General features: G+C 33.6%; 3 protein-coding genes and 1 pseudogene across 3 annotated transcripts in view; 2 read left to right on the top strand and 2 right to left on the bottom strand.

The window, feature by feature from the left end:
* Positions 1-648: 648 nt before the first annotated feature.
* Positions 649-9,223, bottom strand: LOC107005501 (casein kinase 1-like protein HD16). Its single transcript, XM_015204111.2, has 16 exons — positions 8,552-9,223; positions 7,352-7,480; positions 7,112-7,185; positions 6,949-7,018; positions 5,871-5,926; positions 5,356-5,427; positions 5,135-5,229; positions 4,991-5,057; positions 4,785-4,914; positions 4,459-4,677; positions 4,233-4,369; positions 3,384-3,558; positions 3,205-3,295; positions 2,122-2,279; positions 1,216-1,404; positions 649-1,021 (listed from the first exon to the last, which is right to left on the bottom strand). The coding sequence occupies exons 1-16, from the start codon at positions 8,906-8,908 to the stop codon at positions 962-964; spliced, it is 2,079 nt and encodes a 692-aa protein (XP_015059597.1). The 5' UTR covers positions 8,909-9,223; the 3' UTR covers positions 649-961.
* On the bottom strand, positions 1,576-1,770 carry LOC114075814 (annotated as a pseudogene).
* Positions 9,224-12,965: 3,742 nt separating the features above from the next.
* LOC107008273 (PP2A regulatory subunit TAP46) lies at positions 12,966-18,789 on the top strand. The gene is made up of 9 exons (XM_015207237.2): positions 12,966-13,218; positions 13,318-13,440; positions 16,000-16,086; positions 16,195-16,299; positions 16,430-16,591; positions 17,185-17,220; positions 17,318-17,389; positions 17,726-18,006; positions 18,283-18,789. Exons 1-9 carry the CDS (start codon positions 13,123-13,125, stop codon positions 18,536-18,538), a joined length of 1,218 nt encoding a protein of 405 aa, XP_015062723.1. The 5' UTR covers positions 12,966-13,122; the 3' UTR covers positions 18,539-18,789.
* Positions 18,790-20,480: 1,691 nt separating this feature from the next.
* The window catches only part of LOC107008257 (DNA (cytosine-5)-methyltransferase 1), a 9,420-nt gene continuing 5,081 nt past the window's right edge, over positions 20,481-24,819 (top strand). The window contains exons 1-5 of the mRNA XM_015207212.2: positions 20,481-20,843; positions 23,229-23,269; positions 23,368-23,467; positions 24,329-24,436; positions 24,521-24,640. Of these exons, the coding sequence (XP_015062698.1) occupies positions 20,532-20,843; positions 23,229-23,269; positions 23,368-23,467; positions 24,329-24,436; positions 24,521-24,640 (681 nt within the window). The 5' untranslated portion in view covers positions 20,481-20,531. The remainder of the gene's footprint in view (positions 20,844-23,228; positions 23,270-23,367; positions 23,468-24,328; positions 24,437-24,520; positions 24,641-24,819) is intronic.

Genomic DNA, 24,819 nt, shown 5'->3' with positions numbered 1-24,819 from the left:
AACAGTACATTACACCTTCTTGTTAATTTACCGTTTAACTTTTATTTTACATTTAATGAAATGATTTGAAGGAGAAACATGTATTTAAACATATGATTAAATTCATAGTTTATCATATGATTATTAAATTCGTAATTGAATATCTATAGTTTTTTTAATATAAATATATGGCTTCATTCAATTGAACTTGTATCTAGTGCTAGTAGTTTCTTCATTTATAGTCTGTTTCGTATATTAAAATCTATTTTATCCACTTGATATTATATTAAACGATGAAAAACGTATATTAAAATCTGTATATTAAAATATATTTTATCAACTTGATATTACTCTTTTGGGAAGAATAATCAGTTACTTAGAAGTATTTTCTTAACAATTATCCAAAATATTTAATAACAACCCTTACTGATTCATACTGGTCCAATTAATCAAATAATCTCCATAGGCACAAATTCCATTTTACCCATCCTTGTTGACTAATGTATTTCGATAAACTGAAATCATCAACAAAAGGCGAATAAAGACGACTCAATGTAGCCACATAAGTGGGATCTGAGAAAGATAGAATGTACGAAGACCTTACTTGACTCGTTAGGCAGATGGTTTCGAATAGCTATGAAGAATCAACTAAAGACAAATAAAACAAGATAATCGATAGGTAAAGATAACATTAAAATTTTCCCCAGAAATTCGAGTACACGAAACAATTATTGCAGCAAGAACAATTGTTCCTGTACTAGTAGGATAACAACAACATCATAAGCAGAAAGCTGTTAACAGAGCAGCTACAACATTTCATAATTTTAAGACAACTAAAAGTTCTCCTATGCATAACATTCTAAGACACATCTAACTTTACCACCACCACCATCCATTTACACTTGGACAATGAAACAACAACGAGAAGTTCCGGGATATAAGATCCAAATGTCGGCTTACAACAATTTGGTAACGATTTGTTTTAAGATACAGTGCGCCCATAGCATAGACAAGAAAGATACAGATTCTTTCCCCATTTTTCCTGCACAAAGAATCAAGGATAGAACACAAGTCAACAACTCGCTCATATAATAAAATGATGTGAATACAGTGTATTTGTCGAGGGAAACCCGTAGTCGCTACCCTTATGGTGAACACAGGATAGAACCCTCGCTCCTATGCAATAGCCAACACAACAATTAGGCAAAGTAGAGATAACAATTTCACAAACACTACCTTAACATGTGTGCTGGGAAACTGAGATGTTCGCAGAGTTTCTTGAGTCTCATCACCAGGTCTTCGGCGAGGTACACTCAGGATAAGAGCAGCTTGGTCTGGCGTAGCAGCTGTTGCCGTAATACGATAACCATTATCCCACCTCTTATGAATACCCTCACTAGGATAAAGGAAATCAAGCTCTACCACCTATAAAACATTAAAAATCTCCACGTTAACAGATGATCAAAGCTTTTCTATAAATAGTATTCGCATTTACATTCAAGTCAAGTGAGCATGATAGTGTTGCTCATTAACAGCTTAGATTTGACCTTCATCAGGTTCTTTAAATTCTATTTTTCGGACAAGGATAAAGAGGAGAGTCTGTCAGACAGCCATGAGACAGATACTACTGCCCCACACAACTAGGAGCCATGGAAGGAGGCTGTGAATCACGCTCTAGTCACATGACCATGCTTCATCAACCAGACTTGGTATCCTACTTTCATGTTTCCTCAGAACTCAAGGATATCGTATTACAAGCCAATAGAACAGATGCTGTTCAGGTAGGGCCGTAACATAAACAAACTACATGATTTCAAGAAAAATAAAGAGTAATGGACTTTCTTTTAGTAAGTAAAAGAAATTATAAATCAAGTGTAACAAAACAAGGTATGGACTTTTTAAGTAAATTTTAGGACGGAAGGTCATTAAACCAACCTACTTCATTTCCTCGAGGCAGACAAAATCTTACTGTGACTACCCTTTTAGATCCTTAAGCCTACGCTTCATGGGGAAATTTATCCGATAATTTTTCCAGGTTATCACCACAAAGGGAGGAGGGGACAGAAGGAAATGGGATACCGTATTAACACTAACACCAGATTAAATATTGTATGAGAGTGTTAAAGAGGGGAGACAAACAACCTGATCACTGAAGCCTGAATTGCGTGACATAACAACAGCCCACCTAGTGTTAGCAGTTGCCATGGAGGTCACATGGAACCCTTCTTTCCATTTCTTGCTTATCCACTTGAAGGGAAATGACTCACTGACTTTATAAGACTGTTGAGTGAACTGTGTGCCTGCGAAAAATGACACAAGTATCATATACAAAAATAAAGATAGTCCAGGAACTAGATCTGCATCCAGAAAAGCTCAAAGCTGGCAAAACAATCTGCATTTGCCTTTGCATAGGAAAAAATACCCTCCACAACAATTAGATGACGAAATGCAACTCAAATATCAAACTTCTATTCCATATATCACCAACTAGTGTTAAACTGGCATATACAAGCAACAAACACTGGCATCTCAACAGGAGTACTTTAGTTTGTGTAACTACCTAAGAGAAAAGGCATGAACGCTTAATGATTGTTACATTCCAATGTTTGACTCGAATAAAAAGTTGAAACTGGAAATAGAAAATGCCAAATTTCCATTGTATGAACAATGTTTTAATATCTACAGACGTAACCCAACATTTACCAGCTCCAAAAAAATATCTGAAGAGGTAACCCATCATCTAATATAACACCATCTGACTGAAACAATTTTTGGACTCGTACATCATAAAAACTGAAAAAAACTAACACCTTCTAATTCGCCTTACAAATATAAGAAACTATCATGACAGAACGACATCAGGAGACAACTACCCTAGCAACTACAGCTTAATTTGTTATAGTCCATGGTATAGTTGGATGCGTAAAAAGGAAGAAGGAAAATCCAGATCCAGCAGTAGAGTTTGTTTTTCAATGCAAGATGAAGTTCAGAGGGACCAACAAAAAAAGAAACCAACAGAAAGCATATCTTGCAGTAATACAAATAGCCCAATCAAAATTATGTCGTGACCTACTAAACCATATGCACCAAGCATAACGTGCTAGTTAATTGTAACTTTTGCTGACTGATAAGCAAGAAAAGATATTTAACTGTATTCTCTAAAAGTGGGTAAAAGATCAAAACAAGCACAAAGAATTAACCTACAGCATGTTAAAAGAAACCCACCTTTTGACATTACTACTAAAGAGGCTCCATTTATGCCACCAGCAAGAGAACTAATATAATAGTTTTTCTCCCACTGCTCCATAATCCACTCCTGTAACACACATTTGGAAGATTAGACAACTGCATCTGAAGCTAAAACGCTGCACACCACATGAAGACTACATGGAACTTCTAATTACCTTGTGTAAGAAGAAAGGTGACAGCTCATAAACTTGGCTAGTGAAGTTCGTTCCAGCATCCATGATGATAGCCCATAAGCTAGAACATGATGCTACACAACTTATAGACAAACCATCCACAGACCCTTTCTCCACATGCTGTGCCAATCTTGTGTCTGCTACATTGTAATGGTACCTAATGAAGTCATGATGTTAATATTAGGGAAAGTTGGGGTACATTAGATGATTTTTTCTTTTGTATCAACTATCAAGTAATAATATTCATATTAATTAGGCATAAAAAATGCTTGTATCTCACAGCAGAACAAGGTCTCTACAAAAGCCAACCAATCCTCTATACCTATCCAATCAACACTATGGAGCGAATAGAAAAGGATCATCTCCTGATACTAAGGAGCATAGATGAAGATAAAACAGATCTTCCAGAAAAATCTTTAGTGATTATGCCATCAGAAGATAAAGGACACTCCATGTATTCTTCTTAATAAAATAAGTAAATGAGTATTGACTAAGATACCAAGTTTGGCTGATAGTTGTCTCTCTGACTACCATATCTAGCCTCCAAAGAGTTCAAAATATATTACCAGCAGAAGCTTCCAAACCCCACTTGTGGTATTACACCAGGTATATTGTTGTTGTTCATTCATATTAAATGTATCAGTTCTGTCTTTAAGATAATAGAATATTTCTATCAATATAATTTACATAAAATACTCACTTGACAACCCCCCCCCCCAAACCAACAAACCACATCCCCATTTAAGGTGAAGAATCCAGAATTAATGTTCACCACAGACAAATACTTATTAACTGCCATAAAAGACAAATCACGTGACATGATATATGTACCTCTGTTTCATCGGCTTTCTGGCATTATATATTGAAATCCATTGCGTCGCAGGAACACCGATTCGAATTTTCTTCTGAGGCTGCTCTTCTTCCTCATTTAAAGTTAGTCTCCCCCGCTTTTGGCCAACTTGAATAGCCTACAATGATTACACCATGAGCCCGCATATAGTAGTGTAATGTAATAAGCTTACCTACTGTTGACTCGTATAAAATTTAGAATACTTACCTTTTGAGCACCATCTGTGTTGATCGGCCTTATAGCAGGATCAGCTCCAAGCAAGCTCCCAAATAAAGAGATTAACTTTGAATATTTCGGTTCTTCATCAAACTTCATGTTAATTACTGTATCAAGAAATTCTCTAAAAGGTGCAGGGCAGAAGCAACAAAGCATCTCTGGAGATGTTGCCATCTTTTTTTTACAGACTAAAAATGATTTGTTATCACCCTGCAATACAAACATATAAATTGTAATAAGAGACGTGGGGGTTGTTGAATGACTGAAACTAAGTGTATGCAGCGTAAAGACTGGAAAGAAGCAGGTAAAGCAGAAACCTGATAGCCCTGCCATGGGAGCCTGCCTCGATGAAGAAAAATTAGTGTATATGCAAGTGATTCCAAATCATCTCTTCTACTGGCAGTCCTTCCCAAGTGAGCATGTGCACTTGCATAGCGAACAGTCCCTCTGAAATTGATAGATAGAAGTTAGTATTGGGTAGATATAAGAAAACTAAGCAAAGGATAGCAGAACATCACCACACCTGAACGTGTCAGGACGCTGATCATATCCGACATGCTGCCCTTTTGAAGTGTCTTTCCACTTTGTGGCTGTAATTGGTAGATAAATAATTAGGAAAAGGGTTATCAAATTAACAAACACAGAAACCTACACTAAGCTCTCTTACCCAGTCCCAAGTCAACTAGGAACAACTTCTTCTCTTGTGGTGTTGATGGCTGGCCAAGTAAAAAGTTTTCTGGCTTCACATCTCCGTGAACATAACTGAGATCAACAAAAACAGTCACTAGGAAGAATTCAAAAGAGAAGTACGACTACAAATTAAAAGTAGTTCAACATTTAGCAAATAAAAAGAACCAAACTGATTGCAGGAAAAGAGTGAATCCGTACCCTTTCGCATGCAGCTTTTCCAAAATCGACAATGACTCAACTGCAATACAAGCCACCATTTCTGCAGACATTCTGCATAAGTAGGATTTATGAGCAGACCTTATTCAACTGACACGTCGATATATGGTAAACCAAAACTCAATAAGTTTGTCAAGGATGTTTTTGCTGTTCTTAGAAATAAACCCCAGAAAATCAGAATCTACACTATACACAATTGCGAGCAGATCCTTATCACCAGTGTATAAGGAGGATATCAAGGACCATTTAACTTTGAAATTAGAATTACTACGTAGTTCATGTCAAATAATTGGTGACTTATTTTGGACCATTTTTCGATTTGAGAATGCCATCCTTGTGCAGGTTGACTTATTGAACGACGGTATTTCTATTATCAATTTATCATAATAATCAAAAATAACTGAAAGAGTGGGGAAACAGCAGCCACTTCTGGAGGTCTGACAATTGAAAAAGTCTTTGTTCAGTAAGTATGATTAATACTAGCATTAGCTACTTACGATTGCCCAGAGGAATTCCATACATCCCATAAGCTAGGGCCTAGCATGTCCATAACCTGCATACATGACACTAATAAGGTCAATATGCACACACATTTTATTATTATATACAACAGCATTCACTAGTCCACAAAACATACAGACCAGAATCCGTTCATTGAAAAGAGGTCCTAATCATAAACTACCACTTTGCTGGTAACTCATCGGATCAGAAATATTTATCTCTCCTCAACTTTCTGTGTATGTCCCAAATTTTATCCCATTTCAAAAAATTATATCTTTATTCTATCAATCAATCTTCAACAGCAAGAAAACGGACATGATTCTAGCACTCTTTTACTAAACAATTAGGAGAATATGTTGACAAAGGTCCCTTTTTTTTCTTAAATTGAACAGGAAAGAGTGACAATTTTTGTAAGACGAGTGGACTAACAATTTGAAGTAAAATGGAAACTTTTTTTGTAGTCGAGAAATCCACCAGGACCAGTGGTACATGGTTTGACACTGTGGATGATGGCTCACCCCTCCAATGTTCTCCACTTAAATAGGAGTACTAGGCTTTCATTCGCAGCAAGGTTTGAACATGTGACTTGTTCCTAATTCACACATCACAAGTAACGTTCTTAACACTAGACCAAAGCCCACCGGCTAATATCAGAGACGACTTCTGAGATCCAGGGGAAGTGTAATAGCAAAACAAAATCAGTCCCCTCAAAAGACACTCATACCAAAAAGAAAGTAAGCAACTACCAAAAGAGTTTCACTCATTCAATTAGAACAGGACCTGGCTAAATAAGTGAATAAAAAATAAAGACGTCCATTGTACACTAAAGCTATTTGTTAGCTTGGTAAGAGCAGATATGAGACCCTCTTAAAACCTTGAAATATATCACGCTGCCTGCCTATTAAATATATTTTATTTAATTCTCTTTGGATGCTGAAATTAGAATGCTAAAAGAGGTCACATTCACTGTCTCAACTCACAATCTTGATGTTTCTCCCAAAAATAAATATCCACAACTCAATTTTTTTATCCTCCGTTACTATAATCAATGCAAATCTGTCTCGGTGAACATACCATCACATAATACTCTCCTGCCCGTCCTTTATAATGCACTCTAGGCACTCCATGGCTGCCTCCAAGAGTACTGAACCAAAAAAAAAAAAAAGGAACTTTCAGACCTGCAAATCTCATTTCAGTACAAGTGTACACAGTAACTTCAAAAGATATCAATCCTTACTTGTAAACTTGCCACTCATATGGAGGGCCATAGCTACAGCCTTTGCTGTTTCGATGCTCAAATTTCAGTGCGACCTAGAGGCATAAAAGAAAATCAATATGGTTTTCTTTTATCAGGTAAAATAAGATTTCATTAACAATTGCATCGAGAAGACGCTAAGAGTTGTAGACAGATAAATTAGCCTTGTCGAAAAGGACAACGGGAAAAAGTGGATAGATTATTCATATGCAACCACTTTACCTCCAAAGCCAAGGGACCACTAGCACGTTCATTTCCACCGGTAAGACGGCGACCCAAAAACACCTGTCCAAAACCACCTTTACCTAGCTTCCTTTCAACCTTATAAACTGGAGATCCTCCTACTTGCACCTGAAAACAACATTCAAATAGAAAGCAAAAAATGAGTGAAATTTCGACATTTAATACAAAGATTTGAAGAAAAAAAAAACTTAGAACACGACGACAGTAAAGCTCAATATCTAGATTCTAGCAATCAAAAGTCACACGTGTCATCAAGCTTTTTTAAGCTAAAAAGGCTTGCAGTAATGATGAGAATCACATGGGAGGGGAATGGACAGTCGTCTATGGCTGGATCAAGCAATTTCCACCTACTAAATTGCAGGTATAACTGTGTAATTATATACGATACAGTAAGTACCTTGTATTAGAATTAAGAAATTCTAGAGCTCAGATGCTAGTATTCCCTATTTGCTTCACATACCTACTATCAAATATATGATAGCGGCTAAAAATAGATAGCAATGCTAAAACATACACAAAACATGTCTTTGAGTAGGACTAACGACATCGATGCGATCTCCAACAATCTCCTCAAGGTCAATATAGTACCAAATTTACTTCCTTTTACAAGAAATAGCCAGAATTTAACATAGAAATACACATTTATTATGATTCAAAACACAAAATCCCTTTAAACACCTAGAACACCTAGCAAAACAACACATTGCTTCAAACAAGAAAGACATAACATCAAAATTATCTAAAGGAAGATATAACGTATAAGAACATCGCATAAATTTGCAAGCTTCACTAAAAGCAGCCCCAACACCGACCTGATCAGGGAAGAGAAAGATGCTACATATAGATAACAATTCCAAAACATAAGCAAAACATGTATGTAAGTAAGACCAACGACATCAGTACAATGGAAAACAATCCACCATGGTCAATATAGTACCAAATTTACTCTCTTTTTTCCAGAAATAGCCCGAATTTAACCGAGCAATACACATTTATAATGATTCAAAAACACAAAATCCTACAACACCTAACAAAACAACACATCACTTGCTTCAAACAACAAAGACACAACATCAAAATTTTCTAAAACAAGATGATCATGTATAAGAACCAAGCATATATAGATGTAAAGCTAGTTTTTTTTTTAAGATTCAGATGCAGAAATGAATGATCACCCACCTGATCAGGAAAAAGAGAAGTACTTTCATCTTCCTGTGCAGTCACTTTATTATTAGCACTCAAACCACCACTCTCATCACCCATCTTATGCTCTTCTTCAACTTCTTCTCCCTCTACTCTCTCGTTTTCGTTCTCCTTCACCTCAACCTTCACTTCCTCTTCCTCTTCCTCTTCCTCTACTTCCACAAGCTTTGCTTCTGCTTCCGCCGCCTTAGCCTTAGCAGCACGAGTCTTTATATAACTCCGACCACCAACACCAACACCACCGCCACCAACCCTTTTCTTCGTTTCGGGTTTTGTTTCAACTACTGGAGGAGGAGCACGGCGCCGACATACCCCACTCCGCAACTCCGGCATTCTTTTTTACCCATATAAATTGAACAACAAAAACAACAACCCGATTCCGATTGCAACACATCACTTATACTTTCACCATCATAATCAAAACCCTAAACATACAAAAACAACCCCAAATCCGTTTCTACAACAAACTCAAACTCGATTGAATTTCTGAAACCAAATTCAAAAACTGAAAAAAAAATTAAATTTTTGATGCTAGGGTTTGTTCAAATACAGTAAACGATCTGTAATCCGCGTGAATGTCGATGAAAAAGCACTACTTTTAGAGAGAGAGTGGGGGAGGAGAGAGAGAGGTGGGTATACATTCTACTACCAAATTTCTTCTACTTATAGGTATTTTCTTGATAGTTTAGGGACTACATTTGTAGTTAAGAAGAAAATGGAGGGTCTATTGAGCAAATTTTATGGTTTTTTTTTAATGGTAAGAAAAGAAAAGAATGAGAATTGGGACAAGGAAAATCACAAGAAAGTTGGTGTTAGTTGAGCCTCCAAAGTTTACTATTAGACAATTTGGTCCTTTTTAATTGTTGTTAATATTTAATCAGGTTTGAAATCGTAATTTAAAATTTAAAATTTTTCAAAAAGCATATGATTTTAAAAAGAAAATGTAAAATTTAAGTTTTGTGAAAAAAGAAATGTAGCATTTTAAGTTTTGAAACAAAAGAAAAGACGCATGTTTGATGTAAGAGATTGTTAATACTAAAAATCGTATTGAGTAAAATTTATTAAATAGAAAAATGTTTTCTATTAAAATGTTTTTTAAGTTCTCTTGATTTGTATTTTGTTGGGTATTTAGTATATTAGTTGTTAAATGATTATTTCTATGTTAAGTCTATCTTTCTCTAGTTTTTATTTTTATCGTTATTCTATAGTAGAATACATATTTATGAGTTTTAATTCATTTGATCATATATTATTTGATGGTAACTTTTAAATTTAATATTTGAATTCGAGTCTGTTTAAGTTAATTACATAATTTTATATGTGATGGTTCGTAGAAGATAAATTTTATTATAAATAAGTAACCAAATTAGTGAAAAAGATTATTATCTCATCATAGATGGAACATGATAATACTAGCATATTACCTAATAATTCTTTTAATTGTGTGAACTAAATTCGTTATGTTAGGAGCACGAGGAATTAACATATTAAATTTTTAATTGTAAAAGTAAGTCGATTTAAAAAAATATATTATTAATTTAATTTATTACGCAAATATTAATATACATTAGATCAGTCGAGGTTCGACGTGTCTGTTTTGAGGCAATTATAAATAAAATAATTTTAAAAAATAAAGACGTTACAAACTTTTTCACGTTTAAAGCAATGAGCGTGTCTTATATTTACGTCAGAAGGATATCGTGTAAGAAAATACTTATTCCAGCTATCTTCTACCGGTAATATTAGCCTTTTCCCTTTTTTGTACTTCTTCGTAAATTTCAAAACACGTGCTTCATCTCGTGCAATATTTTTGTTTTCGTGTCTTCCTATATTGCTTTTGAGGATTGTTTGCGCCTACACGTTATTATGAAACATACATTTTATATATCATACATAATAATATGAGTAACTCAATTAACATTGTTTTCGGTTAGGTGTAAAAGCCAAATATCAAGATCTATATTTAGATGTAAAAATGAATAGCATAATAAAAGTTTAAAATTCAAATAGTTCTAAATTATGAAAGTTTAATGAATTATTAGTGAAATTATAAGTTAACATTTGAAACATTTTTCACATGCAGCTAGACTTAGATATGATTAATTATAATTGTACATAGGTGTTAAAGTCAATTTCTAAAGGTGGGAAGTATATTATTGAATGTGAATTAAGGTTGTACAGAATCTTTATTAGCATTAGATTGAGTTCAACTTTATCCTACTGATTAAGATTTTCCATAAGATAATATATGATTCTAACTTCAAACGAGCATATCTTTAAGAATATGAAGAATTGTGTATTTCATTAATCACTGTTGCGATCAAATCACATACGCAAGTGCACGTGATCGCACAAATAATAGAGTGGCTCTTTCTGAGAGTCGGGTATCGTGTACACATAAGGACTTACGATTATAATTTATCAATTTTCCTGACTTACAGTTCAACACAAATGTAATTTCCAGTTTTTTAAAGTTGTTTATTATCTACTTATAACTTAAAATGAAATGTGACTAATATGATTCAATTTCACGAGTTACGAACAATGATTTTGTGAAATATCCAGGGCTGCAACTTTTATCAGGAGTAATGCAATCAATATAATTTCATTGGGTAATTATTAACTATCGAATCACTAAATCACAGGGTTAGATGTATGATCATGGTCTCACAACCTCTAATCGCCTACAATATTTAAATCCCTAACTACATTGTTGAGCGGGGATAAAATAATTAAATATTGAGCATTAAGATCTTCATATATGGTGATCCAAGCGAGGTCTATAGGTATATTCCTACCCTAGAGACGAATCAACCCTAGCTATTTAGAGTTCAACAAGCTCTCTGTGACTCATGTTCTATCCTCTTATTCCTCTCCCGAATTCAATTTGGACAATAAATTTATCTCTATGGTGATCAAACATGAAATACACAGAATAAGACATATATAATGATATCTTAGATTTACAGTTTTAGATATATTTTCAGCGTTAGCCATAGAATCATTCCATCTTATCTAATGTTAAAAGTGTTTTAAAACAACTTATATTTTGTTTTACGTTTCTCTTCTCATTATCAAATTTTTAGATATCATATTTTAGTTAATCCATTTTAAATATGCCTCAAATTTTCAATTGAAAAATCTTATTTGATACTATGTTGTAATTAGAGATTCGTTAATTTTAGTATGTTTAGTTTAGTCACTTGTTACATTTAGCTATTTCACGTACTATACATTTTATGTATCGATGTCATTTAATATTGCATTTTAAATGATGCAGATTCAAATATTTAGAATTGATAACATATTTAGGATCACACTTTCTCTTAACTTTTGTGACACCTTCTTACTTTCGGAGGGCTTGAGTTTAACTACAGTAATACTATCTGTACCATTTTATATGGTACTATTTTTAATCATAATGTTTAAGTAATAAAAAAATGACTTTTGAAATTTGTGATTTAAATCAAATATTTTATCAAAGCTATTAAATTAAATTATTTATAATTATAGTAAGATACCATTTATTTTGGTACGGATTAAAAAGAAAAGAGTGCATGAATAACAAGATGGAGGGAACAGTAATTAGTAGAGTATTCAAGTACTCATACTTTTTGTCCCAATAACCTATTTTCATCGTATTAGAGATTTCGCAAATGAGTTCGTTTAATATTACTTTCGTTATTATTTTACAAACACATATAAATTTTGATAAAAATAATTGGTAGACTTTTAAACTTTTCAATGGTGACACACAAATTGTGACAGATACGCACTTTTATTTTAGGCATAATATATAAATATGTCATTTAACTTGACTTCATTTCACATTTATACCATGAAAACTTAAGGTATGGTATATACGAGTAGATACTTGTACAAAGTCGAACAACTAGACACATGAGTCTTATATGTCATAATACACACAAATATCACACAAGACATAAATTTCCATGCAGGATGTCACATAAGACGTGTGTTTATTTGTTTAATTTTATATAATTTTAAATGTATACTTGTGTATATTCAATGTTGGAGGATATAAATATGAAATGAGATCAAGTTAAATAACATATTTATGTATTGTGCCGTTATTTTATCACTCCATCTGTTTCAATTTATGTGAACATTTTGTTTTTCAAGAGTCAAACAATTTCAGTTTGATCGAGAATTTGCGCATGAAATCTTCATTTTTTTTGAAATAAAATTTATATATTTATAAATTACGTAAAAAATACTATAAACAATAATTCAAAATATTTAAAAGATATATAATAATTTATGATAAAAAGTAGATTTATTTTAATTTCAATTTCGATTTTTTGCATATAAATTGAGACAGAGAGCAAGTGTTATTGACTTTTACCCAAATTGCCCCGAAGATAGTCGAACATCCTATTATAGACCCGTTTTTCTTTTTTCTTTTTTTACAGATTCAAATCAAAACCCTAATTTCAACAAATCTTCAATTTCCCCAAATTCAATTTCATAGCTCACAAGTCTGTGATTTTCTAGCGTTTTCTTCATCAAATCCACAAGGATCAGTAATGGGTGAATTGAATATGCAAGAGATGCCATTACCAGCTCTGTTCGAGCAAGCTAAAAAAATCCATGATTTGGCTTCGGAATCGAGCGTTGATCAGGTAGTATCAACTTTATGTATTTCTGAGAAATTATGCTGAAAGATTTGATTTTTTTGTTGTTGATTGAACTTGTGTTTGTTTTGATTGTTGATTTTGTAGGGAATAGTGAGGAAAGGTTGTGAGATTTTGAGAGTGTGTGAAGAAATGATTGGGAAATTAGGGTTGTTTTCGCTTAATGAGACTAAAGATGATATTAGTACAGCAAATCTCAAGTATATTCTGGTAAGTGTTTAGTATTATTAGCACATGTATTAGTTCTTTTGTTATTGTTTGATTTCATGTTACTGTGTATGTTATTTGTTGTGCTTCGGTTATCGAGTTATTTGGTTGTTGTTGTTATTGTTCCTTTTTTTTTTTCTGAATGATATGTAATGCTTACTTTATTATTTACTATGTCTTCTTTGATTCTGTATTTTTCTTTTCTACTGGCTTTTGTTGTGACGATACTTGATCCGAGTGTCTTTTTAGGAAACAACCTCTCTACATCTGGGAGGTAGGTGTAAGGTTTGCTGTAGTCTACCCCTCTTAGACTCTTGTGGGATTATACTACAGTGGTTATGTTGTTGTTGTAAGTTATGATAAGTACTTGTTAGTAATTTTAGTTTTGCATTTTTTCTGAACTTTTGATACATAAGTAATAGGTACTACCCCATCTGTTCCAATTTATATAATAGCTTATTCAATGCTGAATTTAACTAAGAAATGAACTACTTTTGAAACTTGTGGTCTTAAACACGCCATAATGTTTGTGATACAACCCAGGCTAGTGCGGTTCTCCCTATGTTGTATCAATTGTACCAGAGCCACCCACCATCGTGCTTTGTGCCTGTTGTGCCTTGGATGGTGACACAGGTATTGTATCAATTGTACCAGAGCCACCCACCATCGTGCTTTGTGCCTGTTGTGCCTTGGATGGTGACACAGGTATTGTAGTTTGTCCTGGGGCTAGAAATGGTTTGGCACACAATTGTCAAGGTCGACAATGCGAAGCGTGGTGATTTGTTATGATCCTATTGTAAGGTATGAAACTTGAGTTCCACACAGATTAAATGGAGAGCTGATTTGGGGCTATTATAACCTTTGGATCACTCACGTCAATGACTATCATTTGGGGTGTTGTTCTCCTAGGATGTATCAGTTTGTGTCTCAAAAACTTTTGGAACTTGTGGCAACATGCCGTACCAGTAGTGTGGTTATAAAAACTTCTCATTAGGATAAAATGAGAAGTATAAACTTAATTTTTCTCAAATTTAGAAATGTGTCATTTTTCTTGGAATTGACTAAAAAGAGATGTGTGTCAGATAAACTATAACAAAGGGAGTAATAGAACTTCTTTAACAAAGCCTTGGCCTAATATTTATTGGTTAAATCAAGGTGGCTATGTTGTTGAGATTGCATGTTCAATTCTCATAGAAGTATGGGCTTTAATCTAATTTACATAAGATCATGTTTTGCTAGTGCTAGCTGATGTTAGTTTTTTAATCAGACGTTAGGTTCTAGTCCTACATTTTTATTCGAACTTAATATTTTCATCATTTCAGTTTGACTGTGTGCTTTTCTTTTTTGAAACAACCCAAAATAATGTCCACCTTTCTTTTTTTAATACTTCTATCAAGTCGACGATGATTTCTATGTTTTGAAATGAGGAGTATAGAACAGAAGAATGCAACAGCAAGTATTTAATGATTTTGCAGTATCCGTGGTGCAGTTTGGTGGAAATTGTGTAGTTTCAATAATTATCTGCAATTGAAGCTACTGCTTTAACTTTTCTGGTAATTCCATTTGGTTTTTGCCTAAACATATTTTGTTTGAGAGGAAAATTATATAAATGACTAGCTCACTCAGCTGTGGTCATTCTTTTTGAAGATATTCTAGGTTGCTGTTGTAGTATTTATCAACACAGTTGTCATTTCCCCCTAAACTACACAATAAATACTGCCAAATTGTCTGACTTAAATACTTGCTGTGGTCATTTCCTGTTATTAGTTACTGTGAGATCGAAGATGATGGGTGGGTATGTGGGGTGGAAACTTTATGGAGTCTAAAACTTTTCTGCGACTTCATTGCTGCCATAGAGGTTAAGAGACTTTGCAACTTATAACAGTTCTTTGGTTTAACACTTATCACTTCTCAGAGGGTAGGCAGGCTGTCAGCTAAAGCATTTTGTCATGCTGGGGTTACTGTGATTTTCTTCCATAACCATTCAAAAATATTTGATGGCCTCATCTTTTTTTTAAACCAGATCACCAAGAACAGTCTCATCCCATTTGTCACAATTTTCCTTCACAACCAAAGAACGTACTTCACCGCACCCTCCTTATCACCATCACTAATCTCCTTTATTTTTTCCTCCCTTCTTTTTCTCTACTAGCTGTTAGCGTCACATCCTCTTATCACTTTCATTGCCTCTGTAAACAACATCTCGTGTTTCCTCTTGTACTTGATTTGTGCTACTGCTACCCATTGTCCATAGAATTTCTAGTGAACTTGTGATTGCAAGGGAATTAGCTTGCTGTTTCGGCACTACACATAACCTGAATGGGTTTCTCATTGGTCAGGGCTGGAAACTTCTTCCATCAAGTTATTTTCGTTCACTATGTTTGATGTAGGTCCATGCTATTGTCAGTAGCCTGAGCACCTATTAGAATCCACTAATGTCAAGCTTGATGTTCTTGCTTTATCCATTTCTAGTTTTAGTTTGTTTCACAGTTGAATTAGTAGTTCTTTGATCTTGTTTTGGTACTCACAACGGATATGGAGTCTTATATTTCATTATTTCAGGTCCCTTATTATCTAGCAGAGCTAACAGAAAAAATTGCAGAAGATGACAGGATAGAAGTACTCAAGGCTTCACAAGCTAAGCTAAAGGTAATGACTATTACGGGCTTAATCTATGTAATAGATTCTGTTCTAAGAAGGATAAATAAACCTATTGTTTATTGATATCTTCTCATTTTTATTGGTCAACATTTCTAGGAGTTCATTTCATTTTGTGAGACAATGGAACTTGTTCCTGAAGACGAGATAGAGACATCTACCCAAGGTGGATCTAGTTCTTCTGTAGATCGTAGAGCTAAAAAGGTAGGCTGGATGTCTTGGTTTAATTGCTGTGTACGAGTGTTATATTTAACGCTTCGAATCTTATTGCCCTCTAGCTTAGATCCCTTCAATTTTTAATAAGATTGTTACTGAGTACATTATGTTATTTCAGATCGCTCGTTTCAAACGTCAAAGAGCTGCTGAGTCAAAACTACTTGAATTGAAGGAGCGGAGAGAGCGTCGTGGACGATCGACTAAAGCAGCTGCATTGTCAAGTCCTGTGGAAACTGGAGAAGAGGACGTGTTTGATGATGACGGTGAAGAAGAAAGGGAGGTTAGTTAGTTCCCCTAGTTGTGTCATGCATTAGCATAAGCTTTTTTTCTGTCCTTTTCTTTTTCTGGTGCTGCAACTTTTATGGCTCTTAATTAACTGTCATCCTTATCATTTGAGGAATTAGTCAAAAGTTTTTATAAGCTGGTCAGTAAATAAATGAGCTAATATAAGCTATAATTCTGTTGGATGATGCTAAGCATCAAGCAGTTGATGCAATGTTATTCTAGAGGTCGACAAGTGAAGTGCACGACATTGGAGCTCACATTGGATAGGCACTCCGCACTCATTATTTGTGTTTATTTGTCCGCATGAAATGTTGACCGTCACCCTTTTAACCTATCACAAAGATTTGCACGTGACATCAATGGCTAAGGATCTTTCCATTATGAATATGATTTTATTGGAAGGATCTCAATTTTGTTTACTAGATGCCATTTGATTTCTTGGATTGAACTGTAATTTTCCTCTATGATATACATAGCCTGATTAAGATGCAAAATTTGCTATCGCTAAGTTATTTTCAACCTCAAGTTTTGGCTTCTAGATCTCATTTTGAGTAAATGTCTGATTCTTCAAAACCATTATGCATGCAGGCATGGCTTACAACTATTTCCCTGGCCCTTTGTAAGGTTTGCCAAGATGTTCTACACTCATTTGAGTTGAATCTTTATTTATTTCCTGTGCTTGGTACCTTATCTTCGTAGTTTTCTAATCACTGCCCTGCAGGCCTTTGATTTGCTTGAAATGCTGAAGAAAGAGGAAGAAATACTATCTGCTGTCAGGGAGAAGCAGCTTCAGGTACTATTTAAACTCAGTTGATTTGGGCTTCTTTTCTGTGCTAATTTGCCATTCGGTTCTGGTAGCCTTTGAATATGGTAATTGCTATTTGAACTTGTGCGTTCAATCTTTAATTCTCTCGCTCTTTAATGAGTTCATTTGAGCGTGTGATTCCTGCCCCAGTTTGGAAGGGGGTTGCTCTAGTCCTTCCCGCAAGACTACCTAAAGGATCAACATTAAGTTGCTCTTCTTCCAACTCTGTGAACGTGTGTTACTCCATATCTAAAAGACTGCTTTTGTATCATTGTTCTCTAGGTTGTGCATTTGCTTCAACACATTACTTAACTTCTTTTGTAGGACGGGGAGAAAGAATTTTCTCAGCTAATACTTGACGAACGCACCCAAAAAGCAGAATCTTGGCATCGTGATGCTGCTGCACGAGCTCGATATACAAAACCCGCAGCCCCCATCACCTGTGCCACTTTTGCACAAGATGTCATAGAAGGGAGGGCCAAGGTCTCACAGGCGCATGACCATAAACACCAGCCTTTACTCTTTGGACCAGCAAGTCTTGTTGGTATGAACCCTACAACTGAAAGGCAAAGGATAGCTGCCCAGGTCTTTCAGCCTCATTATAGGTGCGCATACACATAATCTCTTGAATTAAAAAGTTGATATATTTACTCCATTTTAGATTTGTATATCCCATAATAGGTCCCATTCTTCTACTCTTACCCGAAAGTTGATGTCTACTCATAGCTATTACCTTGACACCAAAAAAAAGAGTTCAATCCAACGCTTTATTTTGTCCTAGTTGATCCTGATTCGACATTAGAAGTATATTGATTTTCCCCCAATTACCGAATACTTTAGCCTCAAATAACTAGTTCTCTAATCTTTATTCATATTTATAGATTACCAACGATGAGCATTGAAGAAGCTGGGCTAACAGAGATGAATATGATGAACGAATGGCAAGAAAGGAATGTTAAGCTCATGGAAGAAGCAACTTCTTCATGGTACAATGACGGTCCCAAGACAAGGCCAAATGAAGATGACGAAGAAGATGATAATGATGATGCCGCCCAAGAAAAGGCACGAGCATGGGATGACTGGAAAGATGACAACCCTCGTGGCGCTGGTAACAAGAAGCTAACTCCTTGTGGTTAAAAGCAATTACATCAGAATCTAAGAACTCCAATCAATAACCTTTTTTAGCACCTAGTTTATAACTCAATTGACATGCTACACCAGTTTGCCATTCAGTTGGAGACCATTTTATTCTTGTTTCTATGTGTGTTGCAATTTTTGTGTAATGTTTTAAGGTAGATAATGTATTATAAAGTGGTTTCTATTTTGAAAATTGCTAATGGAACTTTCTCTAGTAAAAGAGGTGGGTGAGTAGTACCACATTTTAAATATTGACCTTGTTTGAAAAAAATGTAGAAATAGATTACAACAACGTACTCAATGTAATACATGTATCAGATTGCGTTGTCACCACGGAAGGTAGAGGGTGGAGTATTTTCTTATTATGTGCTTCTTTTTGGCTAAGTTTTTTTTTTTTTTTTTGCTAGCTCTAGACCTAGTAGAGGTCCTAGACTACTTAAACACTTGATGTCACAAATAGGGTTAAGGATTACTCGCGTCACGATGGATATATAGATCGAGATAGATCGAATTTTGGTTAATCAATGTAAAATTTGTTGAGTCATGTCTTTGTTTTTTTGATTGATTCATATTAGTCTAAATCTACTTAAAGTGATTCTTAATTTGATATTGAACCTTCTAATAGCAATTTCAAATAATTTTAATGGTTAGATTTAATCTAAACTTTTTACCATTGGATTTGGTGTAACAAGAAACAATTACTATACCTTGAAAATATGGTAAGAAGAGATATCTAATATGAGTACTTTATTAATTTGTTCCAATAAATAGTGTAAACTAATGTTTTAATTAAACACATTTATAGTAAATAAAATACTTCCTTAATTTACTTGCCAAGGAATTAGCAGATTGCATTCCTTAAATAAATACTCCCTTTGACTAAACATTATTCTTTGTGATATGCAAATTTTTGCATAGTCTTTAAATTTCTAAATTTTTTATTTAAAGTATCAAAAATTTAAAATTTTGAAATACTCATTTGTCACTATCAATTTAATAGGATACACCTAATTTTTTCTTTTAAAGAAAATATTTAAATAAGTCGATATTCAGTTGCTATTGCGTAAATTCTATTCGCTCTTTAATAATACAAAGAAAATCAAGTCGTGTTCTTACAATAGTTTTCCATCTTTTAAACATTAGTATGAATAAAAAATGAATTTTACCAATTTTTTTCTAAATCAAATACAAAAAAAGGAAAAATGCTCAAATATGCGATCAAACTTTCAGAAAATGCTCATTTATATCATCACTTAAAATTTGGCTCATTTATGCCATTACCGTTAAACAAAAGACTCATCCATACCATTAATTTTTAACTGTGATTTTGCAACATTTTTGACACGTGACCAATTATAATTCGGTCACGTCATCAATTTTTTTAATAAAAGAAATCATAATTCTAAAAAAAATTATATTAATTTTTTTATTAAATAAATTGATGACGTGGCCGAATTATAATCGGCCATGTCATCAATTTTTTTCAATAAGAAAAAAAATCAAAATTCCGAATAAAAATTGGACGTGAAAAATAGCTTTGCAAAATCACTGTCAAAAAATAATGACAATGAATAAACCTTTTCTTTAACGATAATAACAAAAAACGAGCCAAACTTTTAACTAATGACATAAATAAAACATTTTCTGAAAGTTCAGTTACATATTCAAACCTTTTTCCTAAAAAAATAATAATTTCTTATTTCATTATATATATATATTTTTTTTAAAAAAATATTTCATACCCCACTAATCAATAACTACCCCGGACGTGACCCTATAATATCCAATCCACTTTCGTAAAATTACCTTCAATTCCGGATTCCCGCCTTTACCACGTTTTTTTTTTTCAAAATTATTACTCCAAAAAAACACTCTCTCTCTCTCTCTCTCTCTATATATATATATATATATATATATATATATTTTCCTCATAATATCTCACACTTTTTGTATTCCCCCACCTTACCTTTTCCCTAACCTCTCTTACCCATCAATGTCGAGCAAACGGAAAGCTTCTCCGGCGGATTCATTAACGGATTCTTCTAAACGACATGCATTAGAAGTAGTGAAAGATGTGGATATAGCTGTGGATGAAGTAGCGGAAGGTTTTCGAGACGATGATGAGTTTGTAGAGGATAGGGAGATTGTATGTGATAGTTTGATCGGTGAATCGTCTGGTCAGAAAGAGGTGAGAAGAGTTGCTGTACGGGCGAATGAGGAGCAGGAGCAGGAGGGTGAGTTTTATGGAGAAATTGTGCTGGATAGTGAAGCTAGGAAAAAATGGCCTCATAGATATATTTTAAAGGTTTGCTTTGAATTACACTTTTTTTGCCTAATGTGACATGTTTTTGCTTGTGAATAAGCTTAAAGTGGAATTAAGCTCTAAAATAATGTTTAGTGAGGTGTTGTGATCATATTTTTCCTTGTGAATGAGGATTTTCTTGTATAGTTGATGTTAAATCGTTGATATTTTACTTTATGGTTAAAAACAATTAATTTAAGGGTAGTTATTACTCCCTTTGTCCCAATTTACGTGATACTTTTCGTTGAGAATTTGCGTATGAAATCTTCAATTTTTTTGAAATGAAATTTATATATTTGTAAACTATGTAAAAAGTATTATAAGTCATAACAGTTGATAATTCAAAATGTTTAAAATATCTATGAAAAAATTTACGGTCAAAGTTAGTTTTGTTTGAATTTCGAAATTCGAAAAGTGTCACATAAAATGGGACGGAGTGAGTATTAATTTTAGACTTGAACTGTTGTGGATAATGAAGTCAGGGAGAAATGGTCTCATCGATACATTATAAAGGTTTGCTTTGCATTGCACTGCAAAATATTGTTTGGTATTACACTACTTTGCTTAATGTGTGAGTTAGTGTTGTCGTCAACATAAATCTTGACTTGTGAATCAGCATTTTGTGAAGAGGAAATACTAAATCATTGATATTGCTATGTTTTTGTCTGTATATTTGTTATTCATGCTTTTATATATGTGTATGTTTTCTTCATTTGTGCCTTTCCTCAATAAAGTTCGTTTTTTTGTGCTTAATTTTGCAACCAATGTTAGATCTTTTTGTATTTTCCGCTTTTAATAACACTAAGGAGAACTTATAAACACTATCATAGTATTTTTCAACAAAAGAGCAAAAATTACACCTAAGAGAGCTGTTGTTATTATGTAGATAGAGAGCTGTTAGTAGTATTAATAGGAACATGTAAAACGAAATCTAGATAGTCTTGAGTATTTTTGTTTTAATGTACAAATGCCTTAGATTTGAACTACAATTTATTATGTCATTGCATGACAGACCATGCTAAGATCAAGGAGCTAACAAAATTAAAAAGAACTAATAGGTGAATTTTGAGGGGATAGATTATATAAACCAATAAAGTATACATAGAAGATATCTTGTCTTAAAATATTAAGTGATTTCTTTCTATTTGTTCTAGCTTGGTTTATAAAGTTACTTGATACATGTTAGTGAGAGACGACATATATCTTGTGAAATTAGTTGAAATAGCATTAGTGGTCCGGATACCACAATTATAAGTAGAATATCTTGGCTTAAATGAGAAGTTAAGAGGGATCAATAACAAGAACTTTAGCATTCAAATGCTTACTTAATAATTGTGGCATGACCTTCTTTTTTTAAAAAAAATTTGGGTTAGGAGTAGGAGATTACAAAGTGAGAATCCTCACCAACATGGCTCGACCTCATTGAGTCCAGTAGTTGAGAACATATACTAGTAATTCGGAACAACTACACAATGGATCAATATCTAAATTTTGGTTTCTAATTTTTGGTCACTCATGCATAACATCTACTAACAATTTGTATATGTCCTTTATTGGTATCTTTGTCCTGGCTCAAGCAAGTTTTGTAGAGATCTGCCCAGCTGAAGCATATGTCCTTTATTGGTATCTTTTTTTTCAAGAGCTTCCAAGAACAATTATTTCAATATGAGCACACATTTATATGTGTAGCTTGCTTTTATAGATATTACTTTGTTTGTGTTGCTTCACTTTAGTTTGTCAATTACATGCTCATTTACTATACAACTGTCTAATCTAGAGGTAGGCTAACTGGTTGTCTTCATTCACCCAATTACTAACGTATCCTCTAAACAACATGTTATAGTTGTTGCTCTTTGTTTGGTGAGAGGATGGATTGAGTCTCAAGTATTATAGAGAGGGTTAAAGTAATCATCCATTAAAAATGAATTCCCTTTCCATTCATCCTTCTAGAATATTGCTATGAATTCCATTGCCTACTTAATTCTTTAATGAGAAAATAATTTCTTGTTTTTTGAACCTTTACAAATTGCATAACTAAATAACTAAGTTAATATTCTTCATTTTTGATTGAACATTTTAAATTAAGCTTGTAATGTTTGAAGATATTGATTATGTAAGTGTACTTGTACTTTTGTCTTTAAAAGGCCCTTTTGAAGCATGCTTAAGTCATGGAGATCAAGGCAATATAAACTTGGTGTTTTGTTTGCTGGCTGAAAAGCAATATGGTGCCTAACATTGTCTCTTTTCGCCTATGGGTTCTTTCTAACATAAAAATTAGTTAGCATAGTGATATTCTTGGTCCCTATGGGCTGTTTCGTAATATTCTTGTTGTTGTTTCTATTGTTATTTCATACTTATATTATATTTCATTATTTTGCCAATGAACAGGATAATGCGAATACAAATAGTGCATCTATGAGCTTAAATTGGTAAGTTTGCACGATAAATTTTCTCTTCTCTATCAGTTTCCTCTAGTTTATGTTGGTGCCATTTGATCGTTATGCTATATGTTTTGTACTATGTGCAGCCAACATGATTCGGACGAATTAATTCAGGCCAAGTGCCATTTTGCACAAGCATTAGTTGACAATGTCATTTATAAACTTGGGGATGATGCGTATGTAAAGGTGAATTCTACGATGCTCAAGTATAGTTAGTCTTCTGGTTCTGAATTGACTACCCTTTATAATAGGCATAATACATATATTAGATCCTAAACTTGGTTTCAAATTTTAACTTTGATCTCCAACTTTCATAATGCACAAACAAACACTTTAACATAGGACACCACGTAGGACAAAAAATGACATGTAGGATGACATGTGTCTATTTGTTCAACTTTATACAAGTTTAAGTGTTTATTTGTGCACATAAAAAATTGAAGGGCATAAATGTAATTTAAAGCTAAGTTAAAGGGTACATTTATGTATTATGCCCTTTATAATATATTCCATTTGTTTCAATTTGTTAATCTTACTTTTCTTTTTAATCCGTTTGAAACATTGTCTCTTTCTTTTTTTGACAACTTAATCCTAAGACCACATGATTAAAAAGTATTTTGATATATTCTACAATCTACATATCTTTAGTATATGACTTCAAAATTTTCAAGTCTTTTTTGCTTTCTTAAGTTTCGTCTACAGTCAAAACTAAACAAACATATTGAGACAAAGGATGTAATAATGTGTACTAGATTTCCATCTTGTTCTTTCTCTTAGATTTTTCTAGAATTCAATTGATTTTCTTTACCATTTTGATAAATCTAGTTTCTTCCAAAAGAACTTTATCTTCCACAAGTTTGTGAAACTAACGAAGACGAGTTGATTATCTCTTAAACTCATAGATTATGTAATGCATATAATACCTTAAAGTAGGAAAACATGCAGAAGTACATGTATCAATCTCCCTAACAATTCTTCCTAATTATAGGTATATGATCATTTGATGAATCTATATGATGATCTTGTTTCTTTCTTTTAATTGAATAGGCTGCAGAAGATGAAGATGATTACATATGCAAAATTGTTGAATTTTTTCAAGGTGTTGATGATATGAAGTATTTTACTGCTCAGTGGTTTTACAGAGCGAAGGATACCGTAAGAAATACCTAACTTATGAAGGCTAGTTCTTCTAATCAACACTTTTAAAAAAGTTGACTCTAACCTTTGTTCTTTTATCAGGTAATTAAAGCTCATGACCAGTTTATCGACAAGAAGCGTGTATTCTTGTCAGATATTAAGGATCACAACCCGCTTGATTGCCTCGTAAAAATAATCAAAATTGTTCCAATATCCTCAAACGTATGTCAGCCTTTACTTAATGTTAGAGTTTCACATTGGTTAGAGAATGAATTGGTGCTTTGCTTATATGTTCTTAGCAATCATCTTCTCATGGTATTAGTCTACATCTTTTCATGACCCATATTGAATTGCATGCTCTAGCTGGGCTATGGGGTGGGTGTTTGGTGGGTGGGTGGGTG

Source organism: Solanum pennellii, chromosome 1 (assembly GCF_001406875.1).
Source record: "Solanum pennellii chromosome 1, SPENNV200".
Classification (NCBI taxonomy): domain Eukaryota; kingdom Viridiplantae; phylum Streptophyta; class Magnoliopsida; order Solanales; family Solanaceae; genus Solanum; species Solanum pennellii.
Note: the sequence above shows the minus strand (reverse complement) of the source record. Positions and strands in the feature narration are given on the sequence as shown.

Excerpts from the sequence above, each read along its gene's own strand:
- LOC107005501 (XM_015204111.2), bottom strand. The coding sequence starts at position 8,908 with ATGCCGGAGTTGCGGAGTGGGGTATGTCGGCGCCGTGCTCCTCCTCCA. Across the intron at positions 3,296-3,383 it reads CACCTTTCTTCTTACACAAG|GAGTGGATTATGGAGCAGTG; the intron begins GTAATTAGAAGT and ends TGTGTGTTACAG. Across the intron at positions 1,405-2,121 it reads ATTCAGGCTTCAGTGATCAG|GTGGTAGAGCTTGATTTCCT; the intron begins GTTGTTTGTCTC and ends AATGTTTTATAG.
- LOC107008273 (XM_015207237.2), top strand. The coding sequence starts at position 13,123 with ATGGGTGAATTGAATATGCAAGAGATGCCATTACCAGCTCTGTTCGAG. Across the intron at positions 16,300-16,429 it reads TAGATCGTAGAGCTAAAAAG|ATCGCTCGTTTCAAACGTCA; the intron begins GTAGGCTGGATG and ends ATGTTATTTCAG. Across the intron at positions 18,007-18,282 it reads GTCTTTCAGCCTCATTATAG|ATTACCAACGATGAGCATTG; the intron begins GTGCGCATACAC and ends TCATATTTATAG.